The sequence below is a fragment of the Catharus ustulatus genome, chromosome 20, assembly GCF_009819885.2.
Source record: "Catharus ustulatus isolate bCatUst1 chromosome 20, bCatUst1.pri.v2, whole genome shotgun sequence".
Lineage (NCBI taxonomy): Eukaryota > Metazoa > Chordata > Aves > Passeriformes > Turdidae > Catharus > Catharus ustulatus.
The window spans coordinates 9519861-9534871 of record NC_046240.1 but is presented as its reverse complement, the minus strand read 5'-3'; the positions used below and the strand labels follow the sequence as shown (position 1 = coordinate 9534871).

General features: G+C 44.5%; 1 protein-coding gene across 1 annotated transcript in view; it reads right to left on the bottom strand.

Moving 5' to 3' along the window:
* The window catches only part of GNA13 (G protein subunit alpha 13), a 28606-nt gene extending 14754 nt beyond the window's left edge, over positions 1-13852 (bottom strand). Inside the window, exons 1-2 of the mRNA XM_033076842.1 lie at positions 13508-13852; positions 11125-11351 (exon numbers count right to left, since the gene is read on the bottom strand). Coding sequence (XP_032932733.1) covers positions 11125-11351; positions 13508-13790 — 510 coding nt within the window. The 5' untranslated portion in view covers positions 13791-13852. The remainder of the gene's footprint in view (positions 1-11124; positions 11352-13507) is intronic.
* Between the last annotated feature and the right edge of the window lie 1159 nt (positions 13853-15011).

Genomic DNA, 15011 nt, shown 5'->3' with positions numbered 1-15011 from the left:
TTTCAAACATGTCCCAGTCAGCAGACTAGGACAAAACTTCCCCACATTCATACCTATAACCTGTTTACTCAAGGAACTCAACTTCAATATACTTTCCCTGTTTTATAGCAGCAACCCAGCAACTTGGAGTCTCCTTAAGGTGAGGGGAAACCATTTATTTCTGAATTGCTGCCCCATGCTCTAATACTTGATGTAACATTCACCCTTCAAGCAGTATTAGTAGCATTCTGGAAGTTTACAATAAGCATATACAGTAATTAATTTTTCATAATAGTGCTGAAGGTATTTAGGGAAAAAGACCCAGGTGAGCAGTAATATATTTACTTCCCAAACTGCAAAATGGGGTCAAAATACTTGAGTGTGCACTAATACAAAACACTTCCCTGTGAGAGGTTTCCTTCCTCTAAGTGTTAATTATGGCCAAAGCACAGCAGACCCCATTTATGCCCACATGAGCATTACTGTGTTGTATGTGAAATTAATCCCAAACTCCCCAAAATCGAAGGGCAAACTGCTGGAAAATGGCACTGCTGCCTGTGGAAGCATGAATGGAGCAGCTTTAAAAGGGCTGAAGCACAGACAGTGTGTGTCAAGACCAGACATCTCACATCTCCCAGCTTCTTTCTCTCCAACTCAGCCATCTGAATAGTCATTTAAACCTGATCTGCCCGTTTCCAGAGATAAAATTCAGCACATTGGGATTAATTCCTGTTTTCTTGCAAGAACAGAGAGTTCAGACACAGTTGCTGATACAGGAGTACAAAATAATGCTGCTCCTCATCAATCCCCATCACAAATGCGTCACAGCTCTGAGAGCACAGAGCCATTTCCCCTTTGCAGGGCTCACTGTGCCGCTCCAGCCGTGTTTGCCTTTCTTCAGAGCCATCACAACTGCGTCACACGGGGTAGAAGTGAAACCTGCCTCGTGTTTGGTCACACAAACCGACTCTCTGTCCTAAAAAAGGAAAGGTTCAAGTCCTGACTCACAGAAGCCATCTTTTGTAAAAGCTTTTGGTGGCAGAGCAGAATTTGTGTTTGCAACAGCTGGATCGCTTAGGCTGGAGGGTGCTCAACTCCAAAAACACCGAGGGAGGAGTCACATCAAGTTTATTTCATGACTGACATTTTTATCTTGCATAACAGTATTAACTAAGAAAGGTGAAGGGGTTTAAGAAGGGGTTTAACCCAATAATATCCCTTTAATCTATTATCCCCTATTTACCATGTAATCCAATTAATCCATAATTCTCAAAATGTGGATAACAAATGGAGGGAGACAGAGCACGCCAACCTGAGGGCCTGCACTGTGACAACCCTGCAGCACCTGCAAGCTGGGGACATCTGCCATACCCTGAGAGTGACAGAAGGATGTCACCAAGCCAGTCTGGAACTAAATACTCCAAACAAGGCTCCAGCATCAGCTGTTGCTCCTTTTTGCTTCCAGCTCAGCAGCGCTCTCCCTTCAAAGTGCCAGACTCACACAGCTCACACTCAGATTGTCTCCCATCAGCAGAGCATTTACACAGTTTCATATATACCATGCCATTCCAATTAAATTCATTAAAACATGATTAAACTCTAAAAAGAAGTCAATCTGCATACCAGTATACCACAAACAGTTCCAGTTTTCATTTACTTTCCAAAGAGGGAAGAAATCCATTTCAGTTTTCTTAGTTAGGTATTCCTCCCCTCTCCTGGTGGAATTTAATTGCCAGATTCTTAATTGCTCATTCACTACAGCTTTTAGGTAGGAAACAGCATTCCACTAAAGCCTACAAAACTACAATTCCTCCACAGCAGGCATCCTGCTATTGTATTCCTAATTCTGAAAGAGTGCTTGGAAATCAGGATGTGACATATTCTAGAAACAGCTGAGACTCCTTCCAACAATTAAAAACCCTTGGAATCCACAGCATCAATCCTGAGGAAATTCTTCCCTGTGAGGTCCTGGCACAGGTTGCCCAGAGCAGCTGTGGCTGGCCCATCCCTGGAATGTCCAAGGCCAGGTTGGACAGAGCCTGGAGCACGCTGGGATAGTGGAAGGTTGGGAGAGGAACAAGATGAGTTGTAGGGTTCCTCCATCCCAAACCATTCTGGGATTCCATGATTTTCCTTTAGGAAGCAAACTCCAGGGTGTTGCTGCCTCTTCTGGAGGCCAGAGTCAGGCTGAGGAAAACATGAACTGGCACATGGGACACACCACAGACCCAGAGCATCCAACCAACAGGCTGCTGAACAGAAATTAATGAAAGCAAGGATCAGGTGCACTTTGTGTCTTCAAAGGTCTTTTTACTCCCTCCTTAAGTATTTACAATCCAAATTCCTCTTCCACAGAGTTTACTCCAGGGAAGACACCAACACTTTGCAGGAGATTTTCACATTTCATTGATGAAACCAATCCTCCAAGCCCCCGAACACACAGACCTAGAAATCCTATGAAAACATGCACTGACCAAGGAGAAACTGCCATCTCCCAGTTACTATTTACACTCTGGGCAGCATCTCTATAAACCTCAGATGTTTTGCACACAAAACAGACTGGAACCAGACTGTAAACATTTGCTCTTCTTTCAGAGCACTGACCCACTGGCTCCATGACTTCATGTGTTTGCAACTCCAACTGCATTTAATCTAATGCTGGAGCAGTGAGTCTGCAAATCTGCCATCCATCATTTAGAGCTTTACTTGCTTCCAAGTTGTACAAGACCAGCAAAGGCTCCCAAAAACATGACAAATATTTGGCATGTGGAAATGTATCAGCACTAAAACTGGCCACACTGAACTTGAAGATGCTTGAAAAGTCCATTATTGCATAAACTCTGCACTAAATCACAGCATTTCAAAACCAGAGCCCTGAACTGGATCCCAATGCACTTCTCTAGGATTCAGTTTTTAAAGTACATTTGGTTCCTATTTCAGCCTCATGAGAAATCCAGATGACCAAATGCTTTTTAGTTCCTTCCTCTGTCTCAATTAGAAGAATCCATTTCAATTAAGTTCTGGTATTTCTGTTTGCAGCCAGTGATGCACTCATAAACCAGCTCTTGTTCCCAGCTATCTGATGAGATCCTGTGATAATTTACTGGGTCTAGTGAAAGATCTACCTGTATCATTAGATGAATATTGGTGTTTTTAAAAATCACTAAAAGTTGTGTCTAAAAGAGCTCAAAGTTACACTAAAGTACACAAGACTCCCTGAACAGCAGCAAAAGGCTGAAAACATTTCATGTCACTTGTACAATTTCATACTACAAATTAACTAAAGCTAGAAAGAAATACAAATTAATTACTAGAGCAACTATATAAACTTTGCTACTGAAACCAATTAAAGTTCCCAATATCACCCATGTGTAAAATTTTAGTAATCACCCTGCATTACTTTTTTCCCCCCCAGTTTTGTGCAGACATTTTGAAATACAGATGGTACCAGTGCACTCTTTCCACCCCTGGAAATTCTGCATCCTCTTGATTTGGTCACCAGTGGGTGACAAAATATTATCATGTGCCCAAAGAGAGAAGTGCTCCCAGGCTGGCTGCAGAGATCCCAGCATTTTGTTTAAAATAATTTCCCCAGCATCTTTAAACAAAGGAAAAAGAAACAGAAACTGATGTGGTATTACACTTTCCTGTACCCTTGACCCATGTAAAGAATTTGGGGTATTATGATATTTCACTTATTAACTGAGAAGACTAAGGCAGCTCACTCTCCATTACTGTTCCAAAATTTTTTTCTGGAGGAAAAAATTGTGAGGATAATTCAGGGTGTCTTCTGTATTTAAAATTCCTCAATTTTTCCAGCTCTATTACCTGATGTTTCTTGTTAATGCAGACATGCAAGTGGAGAAGATACTGGAAGCAATTTAGGACTTTTTTAGCTGTTGATGTACTCTTAAACATTTTCTTTATCACTATTTAAATTCAACCCATCAGGTAACTCTGGGATAAAATATAAGTGTTAAGTCTCCAGGATTATTTAGATTTTTATTTGAATTAAATACATTTTATTTACAGTTTGAGGCTGCCAAGTTAACTAATATCGTGTTCTATGACTCATTTACTCATCTTTAAGATATAAATAAAGTCCTCATATTCCAGAGTAATACAAAATAGCACTTGGTATCAGGCACCTCCTTCAGCACTGTGAGTATACAGCTTGCTATTCTGTAACAGGGCAGAACTTCCAAATTTCTCAACTGAATTTGATAATTCAGATCCTTAGCAAAGAGAAGTGCCAGCAGACACAATGCTGGCACAGAAATTACCTTGCTTTCCCACAACTACTTATTCTATTGCTTTTCTTACATAGTGAGGTCAGCTGCACTTGGGTTTTCTCACATTTTCTTAAATAATTTCCTCAGCCAGCACAAGCTGAAGTTTCCCACCCTTTTGCTAGTTCAGTGTAAGAGGTGCAGCCTGAACCCAGAAGATATCAAAGCATTCATCATTAACTGAATTGTGGGACACTAAAGAGCCAAAGCAGTCACCCAGTACAACCTGGATATAATAAATGTTTGGTGAGAGTAGATTTCACCAGCCCCTGAGGCTGAAGCCTTGTCCAGTAAACTCAGCTTAGGGAACAGCAGCACAAATCAACAAATCCTCAGTCCTGAAGGATCCCTCACCTCCAGGTGAAAAAGATCCCTGTCTATTCCTTGCCTCAGGTGCCAAACACAGCCACAGAGGACGACACTGCATTTCTGCCACACGTTTTGCCAGCACAGAGATTTGCTGACAGCTCCAAGTCCTGTGTTTGTGCTCAGGAAGTCATTTCCAAATGGACACTGAACGGGTGCAGCCACTGCTGGTTAAATTCCAAAGGTTGTAATGAGGCAGCTCTGCAGGTACCAACATGAAACACCTTGCAGGTGAGCAGGGAGCACGGAAATGAGCTTGGAATCAATGTCTGTACCAAGGGCTCACGTTACACTGCACAGCAGAAGCAGCAAGAGCTCCTCCAACACATCTGCAGAGATTTAAAACAACCTGCTGAGAAGAGGTTCACACACTCAAAATGTGAATATTCATATTCAGACAGGCACTTGTATTTTATATTTATTTAACCACTTATAGAATTCCCTTTTTCTGCAAGAAGTAGGTCACCCTCCAGTCTTCTGCAACAAAATGTTTAGGAAACTAAGGCACATGACTATCAACACAGTTTGTTGGAGATGGAATATGTATAAGAACACATCCCTCTGTGCTCCCACACTGCATTGTGCAAGTCTGCATTTTAAAAGCAGTGGTTCCCCATAAACAGATCACAGGATCCCAGAATGGTTTGGGCTGGAAGGGACCTTAAAGATCCCCTTGTTCCACCCTGCTGCCATGGGCAGGGACCCCTTCCACTAGACCAGGTTACTCAATATCTGGATTGAGTTTAAATTAAGAATTCCATCCTCAGAGATTGCACTGAAACCATGCAGAAAATAAAAGTTTTTACAAGCCAAGTGTAGCACACAGGACTCCAAAGGCATTCCTGGTTGGAAGACAACTCATCCTGCTTTGGTCTGGCACAACACATCTACAGCAAGACAGCTCCTGCTGAAGGACCTCTCAATTTCAGAGCCACATTTGTGCTTAATAGTAACAAACAAAGAAACAAACAAACAAAAACCAAATACATAAAAAAATAAATAAAGCAACATTCTGAAAAAAATACAGCAAAGATGCTCTCCAGTAAAACCAGACCAGCACCAACTGGCAGTACAAGACTAGTCCACACTCCAAATATTTCAATATTTTTGCTGCTAACAAGAAAAGTCAGCAGGCAGGAAAGGAAGAGTGGTGGAAAGGGGAGAAGGCAGCCCCAGAAACAGCATTTCAGCTCTCAGAGACTAAAACAGAAATCTAATCCCAACCTGGAAAATGATAAAAAATGGCACTTTGTGTTAGGTCAGCATAATTCACCTGAAGATCACTCAGCTTGACTGAAATATTATGGTCAATCCCCACTACCAAACACTGGCACACACTGAAGGGTTTTTGGTCACATACCTGGAGTAAGGACACTCAACCCTCTACTGTGGGACTAATCCCTATAAAATTTTTATTAATACCAACTCAAAACCAGCATTATCTTGTCATTGGGGCTGGAAAAACAGCCAATCTTCAAAAAATCCAAGTTTCTCTTGAAGATTTGAATGGCCCATTTTAATGTATAAATTTGTAAAGCACTTTTCTTTCCATAGTTACAGCAACAATCTTTGGTAAATCCTTTTCAAGACCAAGAGACAGCAAGTTGCCTTTTCCAAAGGCTTTAAGGAGTCATGCTCACTGTACACAGGCCACCCTGGGATCTGATATTTGGCAAGTATTGATTGGGGAAAGGGGAAAAAACTGTTCAAATTTCAACATATATAAAGTAGCAGCTTTTTGAGTTTCCACACAGAAATTTAAGCAATAGTCAGTGCAATTACAACACTATATTTCAATAAACTAACTGAATTATGTGATTAAATGCCCAAACAATCAATGTCTAGAGAAATGCTGGGTGACTAGATCTCATGTCTGTAAGGAAGGTCCTCCTGCCAGACTCAGAAACAACAGTCTATGCACTCAGTCATGTCCCAACTCCTGCACCCTTCAAGCAGAGTGGGAACACTGAACACTCAATCCCAGATGCAAGAGATCCAAGGAGAAGATTCTATTTCCCAATGTAGGCACGTGGGGAGGTTAAAGAGATGAGAACTGGGAGGAAACTCAACCCACTGCAGGAGCTGAAAGCTTGACAGTCACTGTCACAAACACAAAGCAGACACTTTCATGAGTGCCAGGTGAGACCCTCTTTTTCCAGCTCTACAGTTGTCACTTCAGAGGGACTTTGTGCACTGACCCCACAGCTGTCCCAAAATATGGGCATCCAACCCCCCAAAAAGGGAAAACTCAACATCTGGCAATTTAGCCTGGCTTCACACACAACTGATCTCTGCAGGATCAGCCTCTAGAATCAGGCACATATTACAAAATATGTTTGCCTGTGCACCTGAAAGAACAACAAACCTTCCTAATACTCTGCAGCATCCATGAGGACTCATCCTTTCAAGTAGAGCTTAATTAATGTTCTTAAGTGTACAACAATATTCAGAGAGAGTCCTGAAAAGCCCAAGAAGACAAAATACAATACAATCCCCCAGTAAACTGAACAAAACTTGCCAAAAATACTCATCTGCAACAGAAAAATGCTACATGGAAGCCACTGCAAAGCTATCAGTGTAACTTCAACCAGAACACGCCTTTTCCTGCCTTCTATAATCTGATCTAGCACTTGCAGACATGTCACAGAAAAAGTTGTGATCCAGAGGTGAGTGCATATCCTGCAATCCTTACTGTATCATCTGTGTCTGCAGTTCTATGCAAATAAGGGCAAAATAAGGTGTTATCTCTTCCTCTGCAGCCTTCTGGCTTAAAAATACCCAAAAACATCCAGCATAACTTGCAAGTAGGGCAAAAAGTATCTGTCTGAAGATCAACAACTGCTGGTAGCAAAGATCAAAACCCACCCAAAAGTTCCCTTCAACAAGAACAAACCCTGAACACATTTAAAGCTTATCACATCTGAGCAGCTCGGCTCTCATCACACTCTTTCATTCTCAGAGAACAAGGACACTCCTGGAGAACACTTCAAAATGCTTCTTGTTAACAGCACTCCCAGCAAGCTGAAGAAATGACTGACATGAGAGGGGAGTACAAGGCTGCTCTTACTCACTTCCACAGCACCAAGCACTGCTCAGCTGCCAGGAGAGCAGCAAACCCTCACAGCCACACACTGAGCAGCTCAGCAGCACAAACACAAAGGCTAGGAAATGGCCAGGTAAGTCAGTTTGCATGCTGCACAATGAACAGAATGGCTGTGTTTATCCAAGTCATTTCAGGAGATTTTTACCGGAAACCAAGCAGGAAATGTGAAATGTTAATGAGGTGTCAGAAGGTGTTGGGCTGATTCTGACAAAATCTGTAAAAAACTCATCCTCTCAGCCACCTGAGAGGCCAGAGGAGAAACGAGCCTGGTGGCTGAAGGAGAGGAAGCCTGAGGATGACCAGAAATTCCTGTGTAATTAAGAACTGTCTCAGGTACAGAGCCAGCAGAGTCTGCAGTCACCTGTGCTAGCACAACAATCACCTGAATGAGTCTGGTGTTTAATAAAATGTGAGGGATTATAACATTAACCACCTGGGAAGCACTGAAGTGGCACATATTGCACTAAGCTGTAATTAGCTCTTTCCAGTTTTAAAGCACTACACAAGCATGACCTAATGAATTTTCATAAATGCTTCTGCTAGTGGCCAGAAGGCCCCTATTTTTAAACCAAAGAAAATAAATCATATTGGCTATCCCATGACCACTTGAGTTAACAAAATGAGGAAGGACACTCCAGTGAACTAGACATGGAAATGCTGATTCCTAATTCCATTAAAATACAACCAAGTTCTTTTTTTTCTTTTTTTCTTTTTTTTTTTGCTGCTATAAAAAGATCACATTGTTTCCTCCAGCTCCCAACATCATCAGTAAAAGATCCTGGAGAAAAACGAAAAAAACAAGAGCAGCTTAACAAGCCCCCACAGATGTACATATATGCTGAAGTTTTAACCATATTCTTCCAGAAACTTTAATTTTAAACCATTTTTCTCTGTACTTCCTACCTGCCCAAGCTACAAATGGCTTCTACACTACACACTCTTGCTGCCTTTCCTCCAGAATTTATATGTACACTTTGACAATTTTCACTCCTTACCCATCACTGCTCCATTTTCCATTTGCTCACCTCTGTCCCAGTGTCCCATTCCCATGGCAAACACCTCCCCAGTGTTTCTGCCTGTGCTCTCAGTAAGAGCCATGTTCTTCAATCCAGTGAAAAATTAAACTCAACAGTCTGAAAAGAGTTAGAGCAGCTACAGTCCAACAATGCTCCTCTACCACGTCAGTCCCAGCACTTTACACTGGTTTTGTGCCACTTTTCCCTCTCTCCTACTCATCTAATGATTGCTGCTATCTCTCCTTTCACCATATTTTTTCTCACAAGTAGCTAAACTGGAAGCAGAACAGTATTTTCCTCTTTTTCCCCATTCTACAATGTTAAATTTTTTTAGTCTGGAGCCTTCACTTCAAGAGTCAGTAGTTGACACGCCTGAACTGTCTGTGTCTGTCCCAACTTCCCCCTGCTCTACCTCCTGACTGGGACACGCCTGTCACTCCCTCCTTAACCCTTTGTGTCCTCCTTTCTTGTCACAGCACAGACCTGAACCCTCTGAACACTCTCCTGCAAAGCCTGGAGCAGGTACAGCAAAAATCCACACTGCTCCAGGAGCTTCCCTCTGTTCTGCTGCCCACGTGGAGCTCTGGCAGAATTTAAGCTGAAGCTTACTGGGGTAAAACTGAGACTTCATGCTTGGCCAGCACAGATCACACTGCCTGCACTCAAGACAATGACATCATTCAGTTGCCTTTTTTTTTCCCCCCCCTTCATGTTTATAACAGCATAAATATGTCCAGTTGAGATTTTGAAAGGATTTAGGAAATAAAGTAATATAAGTATAAATAAAGCAGTTACCTTGCTTTCAATAATTATTAGGGCAGTATTCAACTATTAAGATCACCTAAAAAATATTCCTGAGTTCTGTCTAAAGCACATGATAAATACATATTTTTGCAGATAATTATACAGATTTAGGGACTTACAGAAGAAAGCAACAGCTTTTTTTTCTGTAAGGCTCAGAAGAACAAATTCTTCACAACCCACTCAAAGTGAAACTCTGCACATGTTTCAGTTATGGAAAGAACCCACTTTCCAGAGCCTCAAGATGACAGAACACTAATTGCTCCCTTCCCTTTGCTACACAGCCTCAAGTCACTGAACATGTTTAATCGAAGACAAAACTGTTTTATTGAACAGATTTTGAAGCAGATCCCTCCAGCACAGCAATTACACCACTCAAATCACATCTGCACCAGAATCTTGACTATGGAAGAGCAATTACTCTTTTATGATCAGCTGAAGGTGAAACTCAAGGAGCAACAGGTCTCCTTAGGAACTTATTTACAGAGCTGAGCCCAGGGCTGGGCAGGTGATAGGGCACTGCAGCACCTGCCCATTCTGCAATCTCCAGAAGACATTCCATGATCAGGGTAATACATATTTATAGAATATTTACACAACCTCTTCAAGTCAGGCTATGATTATACAACCATTCATAATAGCTCAACAGGAGACATCATGGGCTATTGTCTGGATTCACACTAACACAAAAGTTATTTTTAAGATACAAAAACACAAAGCCACTTATGTTTGAGAGACCTGCAAGAACAGATTTAATCTATTCTAAGGTTCTCAACCCCCACCCCCACAAAACCCTATGCCACTGGCATGCACAAGTCTGTGAACCAACAATCATATTTCACTCAATTTTTTCATTTCTTCTTGCAGCATTTGCATGGGAATGGAAAAAAAGGAGTTCAGTTGTCACAAACAGTTCAAGTTGCAGCTCAAGAATCAAGAGGTTTCTTTTTCCTCTCCAACCTCACTACTGAATTGTGTACTCTGCCTCTAGCCCACTATTAAATTGTGTATTCCATCTTCAGCTGAGAACTTCAATGTAACAAAAATCTCATTACATGAGTATTAACACAGACATTCAAAATTAAACAGGAAGTATACAGAGGGAATGTTTGCTAGATTGCTCAAACTGGAATAGAGAAGGGAGTGGTTTTTAAATTCTTCTCATTAACCCATGCATATCTTTTCTTAAAAAATCACATTATTATTAAGTCTGTCTTTATTGCAAATATATTTTTTTTTGCTTGGTTTTTCAAGTTGATGGACCAGTAAACAAAAGGGTGGTAATAAATATGGTAAAAATACCGTGCAGGTACCAGTTTTGTTACAAAACTTAAAAGCCCTCAATACCTCAGCTTTCCCACATATGAAATGAGGATGATTACGTCAGAATCTCTTTTATTATTATTAAAAAAAAGGGGGGGAAGTAGCTAAATGCAGCTGCGTGCAACACCACAGAGTAACAGCCAACCAACCACTCAAAAACGCGTGCGGAAGCAGCTCGGTGCCTTCTCACAGAGAAGCAACGCAGGAACAAAATCACACAAAAAACGCACTGAAGGGCAAATCTTACCAGCTGGAACTCCCTGCGCCTGTCGTAGGCGTGCTGGATGCCACTGTCTGCCCACAGGGCTCGGATGGCTGGCAGGTAGTCTAAAAAAACTCCGGTCTCCACCATGCCCTGCACCACGGTGACCGCGCGGGTGTCGAAGGCCATCACCTTGTCGCCGTTGCTCTGGTTGGCAGGGTCTCCCCAAGGGATATGGAGTTTCTCTCTGGCATCCACGAGGACTCGCACACCTGCACGACAAGGAAGAGCACTGTGAGCAGAGTTTCTCAGCATCTACTGTTTCAGCAGCCCAGAGGTAAACAATGCACCGGCTCTGCACAAAGCTCAATAGGAACACCCACCCGTGAGCATCCAAAAACTGACTCAAACCCCATTTACAGCTAATATCAAACCCCACGTTTGCTATCTCAGAACATGACCATGATCAACAGGATTATATCCACAGTTCGAGTTTAACTCTTGAAAAAGTGTTACTTTTAATTACTAAGTTTACCCAACCTGTGCTACCAAACTCTTTCAACTTGGCATGAGTACAAGACAAAGTGTGCTTAAAAGTTTATTTCAAAAATGTTAAACCCCTTGATGTCTTGCTAGGTTCCCTAGCATTTGTGCTCTTATCAACTTGGTATCCAGTTATATCAAATTATATGAAGAATCTCTATCACTGAGAGTATTTCTATCATTGCCTTTAATATTTTCAGAGACTAAGACATGTACTAAAATCATTGCACTTGCTAAAAAATGTTTCTATAGCTTATGTGCAGAAGGAGTTGTATCACCTCAAGGCTTTCCTGCTCTTCTGTGGCTGTTTTGATAAATATCCTCTAGAAGAGAGAGAGAATTTAACACTTCTTTTTAAAGTCCTTCTGAAGGATATAAACCCACAGTGTTCATATTTATAAGGTAAATGCAGGGAAATGATTTCTAGTACTAAACTTACTGATGAAAAAATAAAAAGAAAATTCCAGAAAGAATAAGCAACGGCAAAGGCACAGAAAGAGATACAAGGAAATTAAAATGTGGCAACAAATGACTGTACAGCAACATACTCATTGAGTGCCAGGATGCTTCTGTGTCAAAGGCAGGTATCTGTCAAATCTATCTGTGACTGCAGGAAACAGCCTCCCAGACAGATGTGCAGTTCCTACGTGCATGCTTTCACAGAGTATGAAGTAGCTTTAACAATAAACTTTAACCTGGTTGACATATATGCTTGTGGTTTTTACTGCCCTGCTATCAATAGTTTTTCCAGGCTTGATTCGTAAGCAGGTTTGCAAAACAATTCTCTTTGAGAATGGCTGGGTTTTCAGGGGCTGAGTCTGGCAACACTTTGCTGTTTTGGGAAACTTCATAAAGGTTTTGTCCAACCATTACACAGTCCAAACTGAAAATCCATCGAGCCATTTAGATTAGAGAGAAAATGAGTGAGGATGACCAGTGAAGTCAGGATGACAGCAGTGAAATCAAGCATCCACTACTCCCTTAAACCATGTGTGGAGGTTTTGGCAAACATCTATGAAGAGAGGCTGTGCCTGTGGGTTGCTGTTAATTGATGTGTCAGCCGAGTTTCCAACACAACGGCAGCAATTCTTCCACTGCAGTAAAATGTTGAGAGCACAGGGCTGGGCTCATCCTCACGCACTTCCAGGTGCATCTTCCCCCCATCCATTACCGCTCATTACTGCACTTGCATTACCAGGAAATCACGGAATCAATTAAGATTAGAAAAGACGTCTGAGATCATTCAGTCCAACCTATGACCCAACACCACCTTGTCAACCAGACTTGTGCCATGTCCAGTCTCAGAACACCTCCAGGGACAGTGACTCCCCACCTCCCTGGGCAGCCCATCCCCGTGTCTGAAGTGAAGAAACTTTTCCAAATGACAAGCATATACCTCCTCTGATGCAGCTTAACACTGTCCCCTCATCCTATCTCTGGTTCCCTGCGAGCAGACCCGACCCCCACCTGGCTCCAGCGTCCTTTCAGTACTTGTAGTGAGCGATAAGCTCACCCCTGAGCGTCCTGCTCTTCAGGCCGAGCCCCTCCAGCCGCCCCTTGCGCTCCAGCCCCTTCCCCAGCCCCGCTGCCCTTCTCTGGCCGAGCTCCAGCGCAGCAAACCCCGGCACCTCCCGGGCTCAAAGCGCTGCTCCCGGAGCCGCCCCGCGGGCCGCACCCGGGCGGCGCGGTGACAACCCCAGCGGGCCCGAGGGGCCGAGAGCCGGCCCGGGGGAAGGATGAGGCGCCGGGACAGCGCGGGAGGAGCCGGCGGCGGCGGCCCCGAGGCTCCCCCGGCCCGCGGGACCCGCCCGAGCCGCCTCTCCCCGCCCCGGCCCGGCCGGGCCCGGCGCCCGCAGAGCGGCCCGTCCCCGCCGCCCGCACCCACCCTTGATCACGTTGCTGTAGATGGTGGCGCGGAACTCCTCGCGGGCCGCGCGGTCCCAGTCCTGCCCGTGGATGATCCGCATCTGCTTGAGGAAGGTGGACTTGCCGCTCTCGCCCGCGCCCAGCAGCAGGATCTTGACGAGGCGCTTCACGTAGGTCTTCTCGCGGTTGAGGCACTTGTCGATCTCCTTGGACTTGCGCTGCTGCTCGGCCTCGCCGCTGGTGAGGAGGCAGCCGGGGAAGCAGCCGGACAGCGCGGAGCGGGACGGCAGGAAATCCGCCATCTTAGCGAGCGCTGCCAGCCAGCGAGGGGAGCGCCGGCCCGCCGCCCGCGCCGCGCGCGCCCCGCACCGCGCCTGCGCCGCGCCACGCCCGCCTCGCCCGCTCCCGCCCGGCGCGTGACGAGCGCGTGCCCCGCCCACAGCGAGGGCCCCGCCCCGGCCCCTCACAGGAAATGGCGGGAGCGGCGGGACCTGAGTCACCCTGAGGGAGCCCCGGGAGTGTCCGGACCGACCCCGGCCTTCCCTCCTGGCGGGAGCGGCGGGCCCTGAGTTACCCTGAGGGAGCCCCAGGAGTGTCCGGACCGACCCCCTGGGCCTGCTCAGCTCACCCCGGCCTTCCCTCCTGGCGGGAGCGGCGGGCCCTGAGTCACTCTGAGGGAGCCCCGGGACTGCTCAGCTCACCCCGACCTTCCCTCCAGCTGCACCCGAGTCTTGTCCGAACGCTCCTTGAGCTTGGGCAGGCGGAACTTCTTTTAACCAGACTGACAATTAATTGTAAAACTCTGCCTTTTCCTCAAGAAATCCCCCGATTCGCTTTGAACTTGAGCTTGAAATTGTGATTTTTCAGCACTGTTTCTGGAGGAGGTCCAGGCTGTACCTCCTGGCTGGTGCCAGGCTGCTCACGAGGAAATGCAGTGAAATCAGGCTCAGGGTGCTGCTGTGTAATGGAGATAAAGGTTTATAGATGCACATGATCACAGTTTTACCATGCTCTGTAATTGAAAATAAGGTGGAGAATGACTTCATGGAGTCATTAACGTTTGGAAGAGACCTTTAAGATCAAGTCCAACCTTCCACCCAGCACTGACACTGTAACCATAAAACCAGGTCACCCAGCACCAGGTCTGGATGTTTCTTCAACACCTTCCTGGGCAGCCCTTTCCAATGCTATTCTACCAACTTAACAGTTATTTTTTAATTTTTTTTTTTTTTTTAAATCTGTAATCTAAATCTCCCATGTCTTGTCCTGAGGCCATGTCTGCCAATCCTCTCGCTGTAGGCATAGCAGGAGAGACTAAATCATAGAAACACAGAATCAATTAGGTTGGAAAAGATCTCTGAGATCAGCCAGCCCAATCCGTGACTGATCACCTCCTTGTCAACTGGACCATGGCTCCAATTGCCACATCCAGTCTTTCCTTAAACACCTCCAGGGTGTCTCCACCACATCCATTCCAATGTCTAATTACACTTTCTATGGAGGAATTTCCCATAATATTCAAC